The sequence below is a fragment of the Protopterus annectens genome, chromosome 17.part0, assembly GCF_019279795.1.
Source record: "Protopterus annectens isolate FY-2018-M chromosome 17.part0, PAN1.0, whole genome shotgun sequence".
Taxonomy (NCBI): domain Eukaryota; kingdom Metazoa; phylum Chordata; order Ceratodontiformes; family Protopteridae; genus Protopterus; species Protopterus annectens.
The window spans coordinates 588,988,467-589,005,800 of NC_056751.1; the positions used below are offsets into that span (position 1 = coordinate 588,988,467).

A 17,334-nucleotide genomic window follows, 5' to 3' on the forward strand; every position below is an offset into this window, starting at 1 on the left:
GAATTGTGCATATTTACTGATAATGGTGGACTGTAGAAGTTTGAGTAGACTTTTATGATGGAAATGTTCTGAATTGGGCAGTTTTATCATTATTGGTGCATGCGTTTTGTTTCATTGTTTACTGGAAAAATGTTCAAAACAATAGGAAGGTGTATCAAAGAGCACATGTATGTTTCATATGCAAGGGGCCTATGATTTGAAAACAGCCCAGAATTAATCTTTAACTGCCACTGGTAAAATGTATTTTCTTTGAATGTGGGTTTCAATGCTGTTTCAATGAATGTGAGTTTCAAGGGCAGAGAAGTTTTAATGTTAAGTTTGTTTAGCAGATGTCTTAGTGCTTGTGCTGTAAAATGCAAAATAAAACTTTCAAATGAAGTCCAAATCATCATAGAAATAAATCAGTATGCACATTAGTGTTTATGGTAAATGGAGTGAAATAGCCAAGTAATGGATCATTGGAATGGCTGCAGGGGGAGGCTCCATTCGACCATGATTTTGTGAGGGGGAAGGGCTGCAAACTTACACAGCCCCAGCTGAACTATACCTTCCAACTGTCCAGATTCTCAAAGAATGAATAGATTTTTGCTTCTTATTTTCTGTTTGTTCCTCATAAAATTTGTGATTTTCTGGCAAATCATTTAGGAATTAAGTCACTAAACAATGACACACTGAGTTTCAGACTTCATAACCTTCAGAAAAATGCATGCTAAAGTAAGACCTGTTGTTCTATCAACTGTCTCAGTTTATACAAGAGCAATTTTTAGTACTGTTTATATGTTCCCCCAATATATTTGGCCTTGTCCAAATTTATTGCATTAACAGGTTGAGAGGTACATGCAAATAAATTGCTTTATAGAATTAGGCATAGCCAAACCTCTCAACTGTCCCTGATTTTGGCTCAAAATGTTGCTCTTCCCCTAATAATCCCTCCGCAAAATAGCAATTTTGGAAGAAAACATAGAGGGTTTACAATTAAGAAATAACTGTAATAATTAGAGTTATAGATTACTTTTATTTCAGAAATGCATGTAGATTCTTTTATTTTGTCAGCTGCTCAGGTTAGCAGTACTAATATTAAAGTGTCCCTTCTTTGACAGGTTCCCAGCTGTATTGTGTGGCTATTTTATATTTTTACATCACATTTTTGGTCCATTTTTCATAAAATTGTGTTTTCTTTTGGCAAATTAGTGACAAATCATTAATACATCGAATTCCAAGGAGAAATGTTTAGACAAACCAAGGGCGTGGCTATGGGTGCATCTTGTGCACCCATATTCGCCAACTTAGTGATGTTAGAATGGGAGGACCAGTTCATATTTCCCAGTGAATACTACAAACACATGCTATTATACACACGATTTTTGGATGACATATTCATTGTATGGAAAGGGGAAACGGATAGTATTTCAGCCTTTATTAACTATATCAACAATACAACGGAATTTTTGAGATTCACACATTCAGTGGAAAAATGTGGTATAGCATACTTAGACACATACATTAGTAGTAACGAAGATGGTTATGTGTCAAAATTATATCGGAAGCCCACTTTCTCCAATGATTACATACAATATGGGAGTTGCCATCCTCCACATACTTTCAAGAATGTGGTCAAAGGTCAATGTGTGAGGGCTGCACGGATGTCATCCACAAGGGAAATTATGACACATGAGCTAGATTTTATTCAAAAATTATTTATGGAAAGAGGCTATCCAACCAACATGCTTAAGGATGTTGTTAAATATGTTAGATCCCAATGGGGTACAAAATATAGTCCATTATTAGGGATAGAAGACATTCACATAAAGAACAATCAAGTGTTCAACAGACGAGTGTGTGTCATAATGTTCAATCCATATATTAACATTGTTAGGGAAATATTACGTAGACATTGGTCTATTTTTACTAATAATGAGGAAGTAAGACAAATATTAGGGAGCACTCCTAGCATAGTATTAAAAACAGGATACAATTTAAAGAGATTAATAGAAAGAAGTGATAATATGAACAAAGAGAAACATTGTAAGATAAAAGGGACAAAAAATGTGGTACATGTAGACAGTGTCAATACATTAATGTTGAATACAGTATCAAATTGAATAATACTATGAAAAACATATGCAAATTCAAATCAGGAAATTGCAATAGTCAAGGAGTTGTATACTTAGCCACCTGTACAACGTGCAACGCATATTACATAGGGAAAACAGAAAGAAAACTTAAAACCAGGATTTATGAACATGTACATGTTTACAAGATGAGAAAAGGTGATGAGAAGAATGCACTTAGCAAACATGTTATAGCCAATGGTAAAGACCATATGTTCAAATTTGCCATAATAGATCAGGTAGATAGAACAGTTGGTAGTGGAAATTGGAAGGCTAGATTAGGTTTCCTGGAGAGTAGGTGGCAGATTTGTCTTGATGCCACCACATTCCCAGGACTCAATGAATATATCAGTTTGAAACCATTTCTGATACTTGGATCCTCTTAAATATGGACATTTATTTTATAGTGGATAGTCCTTTCACGTATATATTTACATTACTTATTACCATGTTATGTAGGTTATGTTCCTACGTTCATTAATGTTAAACCATGGGTGAACAGTGTGAAAAGGGATCCCGTTTTATTGTTTTATTGTTTAAATTTTGTAACCCTTTATTTTATTTATACTGTTATATGGCACAAATATTGTAGTGATTTAGATTATAACATACGATCATAGCATTCAATATATTTTTTAGAATTTATAGATTTTTTACAGTACATAATCTAATACATAAGTGTAGGTATCAATGTATTTTAATATTTTAATATGTTACATTAAAAGTTTTTAATATAGATATAAAAGTATTATAAAGGTAATATAAAGGTAATATAATGTATTTGAACGTTTAAAGGCAGCTATATATTTTGGTTTTAAAAGCATCCTTAAATTACAATTAATGTTTTTTTAATGTTTTTTATGAATCTAATTAATTAATTTATTAAAATTTTGGCGCCAAAACTTGGTATAAAACTAAGTTAAGAAAGTAAATCGATGGTTCTGAAGAAGTCTGGCAAGGACAGATGAAAGCGCTTAACCCTTGATGTTGGATGCAATTGTTATCGTGTCTCATATGTCTGTTTGATGCGCAGAGTGGATAAAATCTTGTTTTACACAGTTCAGTTGGTGGAGATTCATCTTTATTATTTATTCATCTTTTCTCCGTACTGTTCGAGCTACTAGGTACTGGGTTCGGATATCTACTTTATTTCAGAAATGCATGTAGATTCTTTTATTTTGTCATAGGCCTCATCTGCCAACATTGTTAACATTGTCCTGTTGTAATTTTCAGAGTCCAATACAACCACCGGACCACCCTTGTCTGCCGGGCGTATAACAATGTCCGCATTATTTCTCAGTCTGTTGAGCGCCTCCACTTCTTGTTTACTTAAGTTATTATCCTTAATGTTCTTGGAAAAATTATAGTCACTGTATAAAGCATTCTCAACCGCTTTTAAAAAAGTCTCCACATTGGCCTGCAAATGTGGTGTATAAATAATAAGTAAACAAGAAGTGGTATTAAAGCACTGTACCTAACATAGGTTCATAGGTTCATATATTTATAGCAGGTTACTAGGCCCTATAGCCTTTACAAGCCTAGCCATGTTAATCCTAAGTATCTCCATTTGTTCCTTTTTTGGGTAGTTTGTAGAACACATTTTTGAAGAGAATGGGTCTGTGATCAACACCGACTATCCTTTTCCATGGGTAGCATGGGTTCTACCCCAGGTTTAATTTGCAGTCTCCCATCCAATTATCTGGGCTGCATCTGAATAGGGTAAGTGAGCAGGTCTGTTTTACATGAATAGGGAGTCTATTCCAGCGAAGCGGCAGACTCTGGGAGACATATCTGTCTCTCCGGCATGATCTGTTAATGTCACAAGCTAGGTTGAAATCCCTAGAGTGAGCCACTTTTGAGCCATTTCACTTGTGGATGTGCAGCATTTCCATTAGGCAGGGTTGAAGATTGCGCTATAGACCAGTCAAAATCCCCTGTCAGCAGCCTATAAGATATAGAGTAAAGTGACAGGGGTTTCAGCCTGTCCACATAGGTCATGCTTGGAGTCCCTCTATTTTCCTAGTCAGAAACCTTTGAGGTCTCTCCAGCTGCTGCAGGTGTCAGGTGAGGTAGAGGCAGAAGGGTGCATTATACTCTATTAGTGGTCTGATGAGGGTCGACTATAGTAGAGTTATAATATCCCTTGACCTGGATGCTATTCCCTTCCTTTTTATGATGTGAGCTAACTAGAAGGCTTTTCTTTCCACTGTGGAAACCTGGTGGTCAAAGTTAAGATTGCTATCAACCTCTGTTCCCAAGTCTCTCACCACTGGGTTGGTACTCAGGGGGGTGCTGTCAATATTGTAATTTAAAGGGAATTCTGTTTTGCCAAATAGAATAATAATGCATTTTTGGTTTTAGTTTTAGACCATGGCTTTGGCACCAAATGTTTCTTTGTGTTAGACCTCTTGTAATATATTGACATCAAAGGCGCACTCAGTGATTGCTCCCATTTTGCAATCATCAGTGAACTTGTTGAGCCAAAGGCCATCTACTTTGCCCTGGGCCTCTGAGAAATAGAAGACAAACAGTAAGGTGCCCATCATAGACCCCTGTGGTACACCACTGGTGACTGGTCTACTGGTGGAGGTGAAGTCAACAATTTTGAAAGGGTGTGTTCTGTTGGTGAGCCATTTGGCTACCCATATAGTACTGTAAGGGTTAATTCCTATCTTAAAGAGTTTCTCAAAGATGTCAGCATGGGTAATTGTGTTAAAAGCCTTGTCAAGTTCAAGATAGGCTGTATGCACTATCTTACATTCATCCATGGCTTTGGGGACATTCTCAAAGAGGTCTACCAGGGTTACTAAGCATGATCTATCCTTAACAAAGTAAAACTGGGTTGAGTCCAGCATCTGGGAGTTACTTATGTCCCTGTTTATAAGATCCATGATAATTCTTTACATGGACTTGCAGATGACACTGGATAGCCTTATGGGTCTGTAGTTCCCAGGATCAGTTAATGGCCCCCAATTTGTGCAGGGGATTACTGTTGCTGTTCTCCATTCTGCAGGAACACAGCCAGTTCTCATGCTATGATTAAAGATAATGCCAAGTACGTCCACTAGGTCTTGTTTTAGATTGTTTTGTAAACAACCTGAGATATTATCTGATCCCATTAAGGCTGTGTATTTGGCCTTGGTGAGTGCTGAAATGACCAGTTATCTAGAGATACTGGCACAGGGCTGGTATCGGGTATGCTTTGGGATATGATAGGTGGGGAAAGGGGGTGATGTTTGCACTGAATCTGTCAAATAAGAGGTTGGTGATATCTTTTGGTGTAGTATGAGTGATCCCATCTACAACCAGTTTAGCACAGAGCTGGGCATTCCCTTTTAGACTTCGGATTTAAAGAATGCCTTATGATTATCCTTGGCTAGGGATGAGATTTTAGTTTCATAATTTGTTTTAGAAGACTTTACAAGATATCTGATTTTCCTGTTTAAGCCTAAGAAGGAACTATTCCTATGCAGAGAATTATCCCTCTTGCTTCTGGACAACAGTTTCTTCCTTGTGTTATAAAATTTGTTTATACTTGAAGCCAGCCACAGTGGCTTGTTTTTACAGGAAAACCTGGCTTTGATCCATTCAGGTACAGTAGAGTTTATGCAGTCCCTTAAGTGTTTGTACAGGATATTTGTGTACACTTCTGCACAGTGATCATTGAAGTCTGCGAATGCAGGTAGTATGAAGGTTTTTATACCATCGCTTAGTAGGCTGTAGTTAGCTTTGTAGTTTTTTATAACTTTTATTCCTGTGAAGGTGTCAGTTCCAGTAGTTACTTCAAATGGGACTGATCTGTGGTCTGACCTAACCTGGGAGAGCATCTTGCATAGGGAAGTAGAGTGACTCCCATGATGGTGAGTACTATGTCCAGAACATTTTAGAGCCCCTAGTGGGGTGCAGACTATCTGTTCTAGAGCATTTGTGTTAACAAAGTCCAGGAACCTCTGGGTGAGGGTGATTTTGCTTATGTGTGTACCTCAGTCTATGGAAGGATAGTTGAAATCTCCCATGACTAAGGGATTGGGCTGTATAGTGAAGGATTCCAGTAAATCAAGGTAGGCGGTGTGATTATCCTGGTTCATAGTGGGGGATCTATAGCTAGCAATGATGTTGTATGGCACTTTCCCAATAGTTAATTGGACATGGAGTAGTTGAAGAGAGTCATATTGTTTGACCAGTCTTTGTTTCCACCTTTGTTTCCTTCATGCTCCTTCTGAGGTCTGAACATGTGGAAGGCATTGTAGCCTTGCACAGCCAGGATGCTCTCAGAGGTCTTCAACTATGTCTCGGTAGCTGCACAGATGTGGAGCGTTTCCACTGACTGCAGTTTTGTGTTTAAATTCCTAGCATTAAGCAGCATGACCCTAAATTTGTCTCAGATTTTCTTACATTGGAAAATTTGTTGTTTTGACATTGCCTCAAAAAAGCACTATGTGGAGAGGCAGGGGCCTTTGCAAGTATTCAAAAGCCTGGGGGTGGGGGGCAGGTGAAGATCATCTCTACCAAAGCAGCGAGGTCTGTCTAACATATTGTCCCAGGCTGACAGACACTGGATCCACCTGGGTTGCCAACAGAAGCTGAGTCAATTGGTGAACTCACTCATTTTTTTGTTTATACTGTGGCATTATCCTCAGTGAGGGTAGGATACTGCTTAGGGCTAGGGACATACCTGTCTAGGACACATAATTAGATAGTTCCACCATGTCTATCTTCATATTGTCCAGAGAGATATGTCTTAAGTCATTCGCTCTAACATGGACTATGACAGAGTCATAATGGTAATTAAAACACAGCACATAGTAGTGGATGTATCACCAGAAAAATTTACTCCTGGTACCTCAGCTGTTCGCCTTTATGGGACATTATACCTCCAAAAAATAGCAGTTTATATAGTGCACTAAAAAAATTTTATTTAGTACTTCAAGAGTGTTATCTTTTTTGGATTTATCATAATGGTAATTGTTGTTGAGTGACTTGAGTGCATGCATGATTTGTTAGATCCTGGCACCTGACAGGTAGCTGACTGTAACCTTCTCCTTTTCCAGTCTGGTAAGGGGAAATTTACTGTATGTGTGGCACTATGGAATTACCTATGACCAAGACATTTGATGTGTTTTGCCTTAGGGGCTTATTTGCTGAGACAAGGGTGTGTGTGTGTTGAGATATGTAGTGGTTTCTTTGTGGTTAGTGGTGAGTGTCAGTGGTGTGCATTTTGGAGGTCTCTGTTCTTTTAGAAGGCTTTTAGTGAGTACCTCCACTTATGTGAGTTTATGTGTTGTAACTTTATTTTGTGTGAGAGGTTTGCGTGAGAGGTGTTGCGTGTGTGCTGACAACTTGTTTGATGTTTAGTTTGTTTTTATGTGTGAGAATTGACTCCAATTCCACAACGTATTTGCATATTTTCATCAGTAACTTCATAACTTCCAATGTCTGGGCCCCATATATAATGTATGTGTATATAGATATAGATATAGATATAGATATAGATATATGGATATATATACACCAGCAAAGGTTTAACAAAATCTTAAAACACACTAACTGAAATCCTAAAACACACTAACTGGAATCCACTTAAAACACTACCACTAGAAGATGCCCTTGAATACTTAAACAATGTATTTCTAAATACTCTTGACAGCCTAGACCCCCTTTGCACCAAAATAATAAAAACTAACCATGCTCCCTAGCTAACATAAAATACTAAACAACATTTACAAGATAGAGATAAAGCCTGGATGGAATGGCACAGTAAAAAATCTGATGCTAAGTTAATCAAATATAAACAGTTAAGAAACAAAACAAAAAAGCTTGTGAACTTATACAAAAAAAAACACTTTTCCAACCAACTGGTAAATGACAACAGTAATCCAAAACAGTTTTGAAAATACATCTCAAACCTCTTTACTCCAGGCTCTAAACAAACTCCAACACTACACCCTGACAAAACTCCCTCAGAGATAGCCAACCTGTTTAACTCTCATTTTATAGATAGTATAAGCAAACTGTTAACAAATCCCACTGCTGCATCTACCTTAAGCCCCATATCTTATCCTCCTCCATCCTTATCTCATGACTCCTGCACACACACAAAAAAAAACCCTTCACCTCTTCAACAAACTAGTACCACATCTTCTATCCCCTTTTCTCATAAAACTGTCCCTATCTCTCTCATTCAAAAACTACTTCAAAAACTAAAACTATACTCCCTCTCCTCTCTCCTGAATACTTAAAACTTGTTGCAGTAGCCATAGCATATCCTGTCAGTATCCTTATAAATCATTCCAGAGCAGAGTCCATTGTCCCTAACCTCTAGAAAAAATCTATCACCACCCAATGAAACTCCAATGAACTATCCAATTATCGACCAATCTCCATCCTCTCCTCTTTCCAACCCCCTGGAAAAATGCATATGCAGGCAATTGCATCACCATCTCATCTAAAACAAACTAATTACCCCTACCCAGCATAGTTTTCACCCATCACACAGCACCAGCACTGCCCTAATCTCCTTCATGGGCACTATGCCCAAATCCATTGACTCTGATAACATCACCTCCATATTACTAATAGACTTATCAAAGGCATTTGATACAGTGTCCCACAACAAACCTCTTCATCAGCAATCTATTGCAGGTTGCACAGCACCATCCCTCCAATGGTTTGTAAGGTACCTATTCAACTGCCAACAATGCATTAGATGGCAAAATCAACTATCCCAAACAAACACAACTGGGGTATCACAAGGGTCCGTACTTGGAGCCTTGCTCTTCAGTGTTTTCACCAACAACTCCCCCACACCTCATCACCCCTCAGCTCCATTATCCAATACACAGATGACACTACCATACTTTCCTCCTCTAATAACATACAACATCTCCAACAACTCACCCAAACCACCTGCACCTCAATAGAGACATGGCTGAGAGAAGCTCAGCTACTGCTAAATCCGAAAAAGCAAAACTCTTGCTTTTCTCAGCAAAACCAGTCTCATCTGACTTTAAAATATTCTCTCAGGATAACACTGAAATTAAAACAGTTCCCATAGCTAAACTACTAGGCTTTATCACGGACAACACTCTAACTTTCAAATACCACATTTGCAATAGCATCAAAAAACATGCACATCAAACTAGGAACACTATATATACAAAAAAACTTTCTTGGATAACTCCACTAGAAAAACCCTTGCCAACATCTGTTTACTTTCCTCTCTCATATGCCACCCTCTTATATACATATTTACCATCTTCTCTTAAAAACAAGCTCTAATCCTGCTACCATAAAATTGCCAAATTTTGCACAGGCAGAAAGAAGTAAGCTGGCTCACACACCACCTAAATCTAGTTCAGCTATCTTCTGCACATAAAATATGTACACCTAATAGGTGCCCAGCCCTCAAATCTGTCCTAAAACCTTACATCCCTAGCGGAGACCCCACACTCTGAAAACAAACAACTCCTAACCGTCTACATTCCAAACGAAAGAGCTGGACAGTGACAACAGATATTACTATCATTGACTGCTTTAACAACTTCAAAACATACTCTAAAAAAGCATTTTCTTTGTAATCTAACCTGCCCCTACTCTTTCCCTAAAAGGTGAACTCCATTCACTCTCCAGGGGCTTTCTTTTCTACATCTGGAGATCCCTAAAATATTAATTTCATACACTAACCTTACCATACTAAACTAAGAAACTGTATGTATTTCTTCACCCTTAACTATTCCATTCCTACTCCACAATTCTTTAAGCATATGCTTGCTTCTAATATTCTGACCCTCTGCCTGATCCTCACTATTTACCTTAATCCTACCTGATAAAAAAACAAAACAGTTGTAATGTACCACATTACATTTATTTAGTATTACCTATCTAGTACATGTTTTATTATTGTATCTACCTCTCTACTTATTTAGTATTCATCACTTATTTAATGTGTGCTTTAATACTTGCTATTGTCTTCATGAACAATGTCTTAACCTTCATGTACTATTTGGAGCTTTTCTCCCTGGGCCTCTGCTAAAATGGGTTCATAGGTTCATAGGTTGGTACTAGGCTATCAGCCCCAGGGCCTATACAAGCCTAGCCATAACAACTCCCTGGCAATTTCTTACCACACTATTTACTTCCCTGGACCCCTGTCTAGCAGGGTGACTGACGGGATCCCCAGGGTGAATTTCCTTTCTCCCATCCAATCGTCAAGGTTCCTTTTAAAGAGGGCCAAAGAGGCACTCTGCTTGACATGTATGCGCAATCTATTCCAGAGTCTGGGGAGTCTCTGGGTCAGGAACCTATCCCTCCAGCATGTTTTGTTTATTGTGATGACAAGGTTTAAATCCCTGGAGCGTGTGGCTCTGAGGGATTGGGATTTCTTTAAGTGTAGCATGTCCAACAGCTCTGGGTTTGACATGGCCTTGTATGTTAAGCAGAGATCGCCTCTGAGTAGACGATATGCGACAGAGTATTGCTGGAGTTTTTTAAGGGGGTCAGTGTAGGGCATCTGCTTTAAGCCTGTGATTCTTTTAGTGAGGTATTTCTGCGGCCTTTCCAGTTGTTGCAGATGTCTTGCGAGGTACATACCAAATGGGGTGTTGTATTAAATAATGGGTCTAATGAGGGATGAGTACAGTGGGAAAATGACCTCCTTTTTTCTGGATGAAAAGCCCTTGGTGATGAGGTGTGCCACATAGAAGTATTTCCTGACTGTTGTGGTGATGTGGTTATTGAAGGTGAGACCACTGTCCACCTGTGTCCCTAAGTCTCTTATCACACTTCGGTGTTTAGTGTACTGCCACCTATATGGTAATTCATGGGTACATGTTTTTTCCCAAAGGGGATAATTATACATTTCTTGGCATTGAGCTTGAGACCATGGCTCTGGCACCAAGCATCTGTTTCTATAAGGCCCTTTCGTAGAGTATCCACATCATTTGGGGATTCAATAATGCCTCCCAGTTTGCAGTCATCTGCGAACTTTGTTAGCCAGAGTCCCTTAGTGTTGGTCTGTACTTCAGAGAAGTAGATGCCAAACAAGAGCATTCCCAGGACTGAACCCTGAGATGCTCCACTTGTCACTTGTCTGGAGCTGGATTTGGAGTCGGCTACTTTTACAGTGTGGGTTCTATCAGTAAGCCAGTTAGCAACCCATTGGGTGACAGGGATTAATGCCCAGCTTAGTAAGTTTATCTATGATTCCAGAGTGGGGGATGGTGTCAAAGGCCTTGGCAAGGTCTAGATAGGCTGTGTGGACCACCTTACCCTTGTCCATGGCTCTGGAGACTGATTCGAAGAAGTCAATCAGGTTCAGGAGACAAGATCAGCCCTTCACAAACCCAAACTGGGTGGGGTCCAGTATTTGAAGGTTGCCAATGTCTTTGTTTATAAGTTCCATGATAATACGCTGCATGGCCTTGCAGATAAGGCTCGTCAGACTGATGGGACGGTAGTTTCCAGGATCCAAGGTGGATCCCCCCCTTATGGAGTGGGATAACTGTAGCTCTGCACCTCTCAGTGGGAAAGAAACCTGAGGTGAGGCTATGATTAAACATGACACTTAGGTGAGGTGCCAGTTCATACTGTAGTTCATGTAGTACACAGCCCGGGATGTCATCTGGTCCCATGGATCCTGTATTCTTAGCGTTGGAGAGTGCGTTTTTTTACCTGTGTGGCCATTATTACTGGAATTTGTCAATCTTCCAATATTGAGATGGGCCATTTAGGGGGTGAGAGGGGGGTGAAGTTGGCACTGAATCGATCGGCCAGGATATTGGCAATATTCTTGGGATCAATATATTTAATGCCATTCTGTTTTAGCTGAGAGCAGATCTGAGTATTGCCATTTAGATTCTTGACATAGTTATAGAATGCTTTGTGGTTGTCTTTGGAATCTTTGGCAATTTTATTTTCGTAACTAGCTTTGGAGGATTTTATGAAGGATCTCAGTTTCTTACTGAGGCTGGTAAGGGAGTTTTTTGCATCCCGGGATTTTCCTCTTTTCTGCAACAGTTTCGTCCTTTTGTTGTAAAGTTTGTTTATGGCAGGGGACCACCAGATTGGCTTCCTTTTTTTGGATGAGAGCATCTTGGTTCTATTTGGGTTCCTGACCCAGTTGGACTTTCTCAGTAAACAAATGTTAAATATAGGCACACACACACACATGCACACACACATATATATATATATATATATATATATATATATATATATATATATATATATGCATATATACACACAGACACAGACACACACACACACACACACACACACACACACACACACACACCCACACACACACATCTATATAAATAAAAATGTAAACGTTTGTTTGTTCAAAATCTTAAATCTCCGAAAGTTCTTCACCGATTGCTTTGAAATTTTTACACAATGTTGCATTCGAATACGCGCGTGTTTTTATATACCTACTATGGATTCTATATATTTGTATACAAATATGCAATTTTATATGTTTTTGTTATAACTTTCTTACTTCTTTTAAAGTGCAATTGATCTGCTTTAGTTCATCCAAATAATGCCTCGGAGAAGATCAAACTTAGGTCGTTGTACTCGCGGAGCGGAAGCAGTGCGATGAGTAATTGCAAATCAAACTGAGGAAGAACGGGCATCAGTGAATGAGCGAAACAGACAAAGAATGGCTCAAATACATGCCGAGTAGGTAGCAGAGTGACGTGCAGCCAGACTTGAGGATGCATGGTTGACAGCACGGCGATCGCGTTCTGCAGCTTCAGATCTGCTTCGTTCTCCTCGATCGACACCAGTGGACGAAATAAATGCTTGCCTGAAATACCCTACTTTGTGGCGACACGTAAAGACGTTAAAATTAACTACAAATATGCATGTCCAGCTGCAAAATGATTGATCAGCTGAGATATTCTCACATCAATTGCTGGAAATTGGGAAAGGAAAGGTGCCGGTTGATGTGACCTCAGGACGAATTTCATTGTCTCATAACTTCTGCAATTTAGTGATGTCAAAAGAAGAATTGGTTGAAACAGTAATTCCCAATATTCAAAGCAATTATAAGAATCACGATTGGCTGATTGAACGAGCTATTCTTGCGGCCAAGAACAAAGACGTCTAGGAACTTAACAATATTATTCAGTCTAACATTCAAAGTGAGGCAGTCACATACATGTCCGTCGACACTGTTGTGGAAGCAGATGAAGCAGTTAATTATCCAACAGAAGTTTTGAATTCACTCGATCTGCCAGGGATGCCACCGCATGTACTGCAATTGAAAATCAGCGTGCCAATTATCATGTTGTGAAATATCAACTAGCCAAAGCTTTGCAACAGCACGCGACTTGCAGTAAAAAAATTAATGAGCAATGTCATAGAAGCAACAATCTTGACAGGACCTTTCACAGGTGAAGATGTCCTTATTCCTCGCATTCCTATGATTCCAACGGATATGCCATTTCAATTTAAGAGATTGCAATTCCCAATTCAATTGGCATTTGCAATCACCATCAACAAAGTTCAGGGTAAATCTTTAGAATTGTGCGGTTTAGATCTACACACAGACTGCTTCTCACATGGACAATTATATGTTGCGTGTTCTAGAGTCGGCAAACCAGACAATCTTTATATCTGCACAGACAATGGAACAACAAAAAATATTGTATACCCACAAGCATTGTGAAATTAAACATATCAGAAACGTGTGCTTTCTCTTTTCTTTCTTTTCCATTTAACCAGACTGAGCCACAGCAATGCATGGACGGGTACAGCATGTTTATATATCTATATATATATATATATATATATATATATATATATATATATATATAAATATATATATATATACATATATATATATATATATATATATATATATATATATATATGTATAGCTATATATATATATATATATATATACACACACACACAAACACGCACACACACACACACACACACACACACACACACACACTTGTAAGTTTTCATGAAATCATGGAATAATACAGCTTTGCTTTCTGGTGATTTTGCTACAACACAATGGGTGTAGGGACACAATGCATTTCTATATCTTTTTAAGCACCCAATAGGATGGTTTTCCTTTAAACTAAAAATTGTTTAGGCTGATATATTTCTGCTTGTCTCTGTGCTTGGGCACCTAAAAGCTGAATGTGGGCATAAAGCTGTTGTTTTTGCTTCCATCCTAAAGATATTTGCACTACTGAAGCATTTCCTGGATTTCACATACTGCTAATGGAAGTCTGCATACATTTTCAATACCATTTTACACAAGCCTTCTTTCAGAATCACACTGATTCAGGAAGATATCTATCAGAATCTTTGGCCTGGCATTCCCATATGTAAACTATTTTAGAATCTGAGCGTTCTGAAAAGAATCAATTTAAATTTAACAGTCAAATTTAAAAAAAAAAAAAGCATTTGAAAATCTTAATTTTTACCATCCCATACGAAATCCAGATAAGTTTATATTAACCAAACAGTACTACACTGGAAGAATGCAACCTCCTGCGGTCCATACAAACCACAGTCAGGAAATGTGAAGATATTTAGTACACAGTGGAGAACAAACACCAGAAGCAGGAAAGAACATGCTATTCCAGCATTCAGAACTTCAAATTATTTTATTAGGAGTCAGTAAATGAGATCTGTGGATAATGTTCACACAGAATTTTAAATTTTGGCATGTGGAATATAAAAACTTACTGGTTGTTGCATTGAATGAATACTCTGTACTGCTGGTATTATCGGCTGTAAGAGTAGTCAGAATAAATTTGTAGTTGGTTCCTGGTCTTAGATTATCCACAACTTCACCGCTAGTTGCTGTAGTAGAATTGATAATTCTAGACACATTAGCATCACTGGAAATGAGTTTATAGTTGTAAGTATTTGCGTTGAGATCATTAAGACTCCATGAAAGGGTCAGGTTTGTCAGATCTTTTTCTACTTTGACATGGCCAACGGCATTCGGCTCTGTGGAAGAGAAACAGTCTTGCTAAACAAACAATAATAATAAAAAGACATTAAAAAGCTAATTATCTTGTAACTTCATTGTTATATTATTATGAGATTAACTTTCAAGGTGTACAAGCACGAAGAGAGAAGAGAGAAAAATAAAAGACAAAATTAAGGGAATGTTTTATGTACTGGCTTTGTTAATTGTTTGACAAAACTCTTCAGAGAAGACCACGCTAAAGGCGAATACAGCAAATTACATAAAAAAGATATTGAAATGTACAGAATATTAACAGTTACATAAGATGTAGTCAGTAATTGCAGCAGTAACAAGTATTTAAATAGTCACATACTTTAAATGTATCCAGCATGTTTTCAAAATAGAGGATGGAAGTTGACAGATACGTAAATGAGGAAGTTTGCACTGTAGTTGATTGGTATTTTGCTGTTTTAGTACTAGATATCTACCTGAAATAAATTCAATCAAATTTTATTTATTTTATTCATTATTTATTTATTTATTTCACCTTGATGAGTGGGAAAAAAAGTGTCCGTTTTCAGTGAAGGCCCGGGGAGAAAAGATCCAATAACAATGACAAACATATTAGCATATACACATACAAAGCAAATAAGTCATACAGCTTTATGCAGCATTCTACAGTAAAAAAAATCTACATTCTACAATAATAATAATAAAATCAAGCAACTGTACAGAGTAATTAACAGTGAATTACAATTAAAATTTTACATTCCACAATAATAGTAGTAAAAATCTAGCAACAGTACAGTCTAAGGATCATTAACAGTGAATTACAACTGAGGATGAGAAATTGCTGGAAATAAACTATTAACAAAATCTGGAGGTTAAGCAGGAGTAGAAGGGCAAATGATGTGAGGCAGAGATGATGCACATAGTTAGAAGGTGGGTTTTGATATAGGAAGGTCCTATGTGGGGAAGGAGCAGGGGCATTGATAGGATTAGAGGAGGGATTTAAAGTTAGAGTAGTTATGAGTATTTCTAAGGGAGGGAGGAAGAGAGTTCCATAGTTTACCTAAGGAGCAGGATAGCAGAGAGTGTCCAGGTGGCCATAAAGGTTTGTAGATTTTGAGCAGGTTCTGATTTTCTGACCTAAGTGAGCAATTAGGAATATAGGGGGTTAAGGAGGTGGAGAGAGTGGGACAGGAGGATGGGTTAAATATAAGCTTATGGGCAGTGATGAGATTGAAGAGGTTCAGATAGCTGGGAAGCTTGAGCCATTGGAGTGAGTGGAGGGGGATGCAGTGATGGGATGAGTTCCTAGACTTGGTGGTGGATTTGTAGATTTTACTGTAACAGGCATCTAATTTAGTTTGAAGGCCGAGCTGAAGATTCAAGAACAGAGAAGCGCCATACATTAGGGAGGGGAGAAGGTATATGGAGGCAAGGGTCTTTCTGGTGGAATGGGTAAGATAATGGTTATGCCTATATACGAGTCCTCATTTTTGGTGTTTTATTTTGATGTTAATTTGGATGTGGATATCGAATTTTAGATGTTCGTCAATAATGATGCTGAGCAGTTTGGTATGAGGGACATTTTCAATGGAGGTGTTATTCTGGCTTATGATCTTGAAGGAGTTTTTATCAATGAGGGAATGTTTAGATGTGGAAAAAAATCATTAATTTAGTTGTACTGGCATTAAGGGCTAGGTGGTTGTTTTGTATCCAAGTTTCAGTATTTGAGGAAGCTGAATGTCTTATCTGTAGAAGGTCAGAAGGGGTGTTAGCTGAGCAGATGATTGTCAAATCATCTGTATATGGGTTAGTGTATAATTGGAGAAAGAGTGGAGAACATTCTTGATGAATATATTGAAAAGTAAGGGGCCAAGGACAGAAACTTAGGGTATCCCAGTAGGGGTGTATAGAAAGGAAGAGGTGGAATGTTTCCATTTAACATCGTGTTGTCTTTTGGAGAGGTAGCTAGTGAGCCAAGCTATTGTAGAAGCAGAGAAATTGAGGGAGAAGAGTTGTGATAGGAGTATAGGGTGGGGAGATGGTGTTTTAGGCTTTGGAAAGGTCTAGAAACAGGGTTGACATGATTTTGCTGGGGTCATGAGCATGGTTAATGGACTCGAGGAAGGAGAGGAGTGCAGTGATGGTACTGTGGCTAGGACAGAATTCATGTTGTGTGGGGGTTAGGAGGTTGTTTTGTGTTAGATAAGGCATCAGTTGTGAGTGAATACATTTTTCCAGGACTTTTGAGAGTGGAGAAAATATGGCAATAGGACA

At 38.3% G+C, this 17,334-nt stretch overlaps 1 protein-coding gene across 1 annotated transcript in view; it reads right to left on the reverse strand.

Annotated features, from left to right (window-relative positions):
- PTPRH (protein tyrosine phosphatase receptor type H) overlaps nucleotides 1-17,334 on the reverse strand; it is a 722,562-nt gene that overhangs the window by 479,670 nt on the left and 225,558 nt on the right. The window contains exon 7 of the mRNA XM_044059212.1: nucleotides 14,820-15,086. Within this exon, the coding sequence (XP_043915147.1) occupies nucleotides 14,820-15,086 (267 nt within the window). The remainder of the gene's footprint in view (nucleotides 1-14,819; nucleotides 15,087-17,334) is intronic.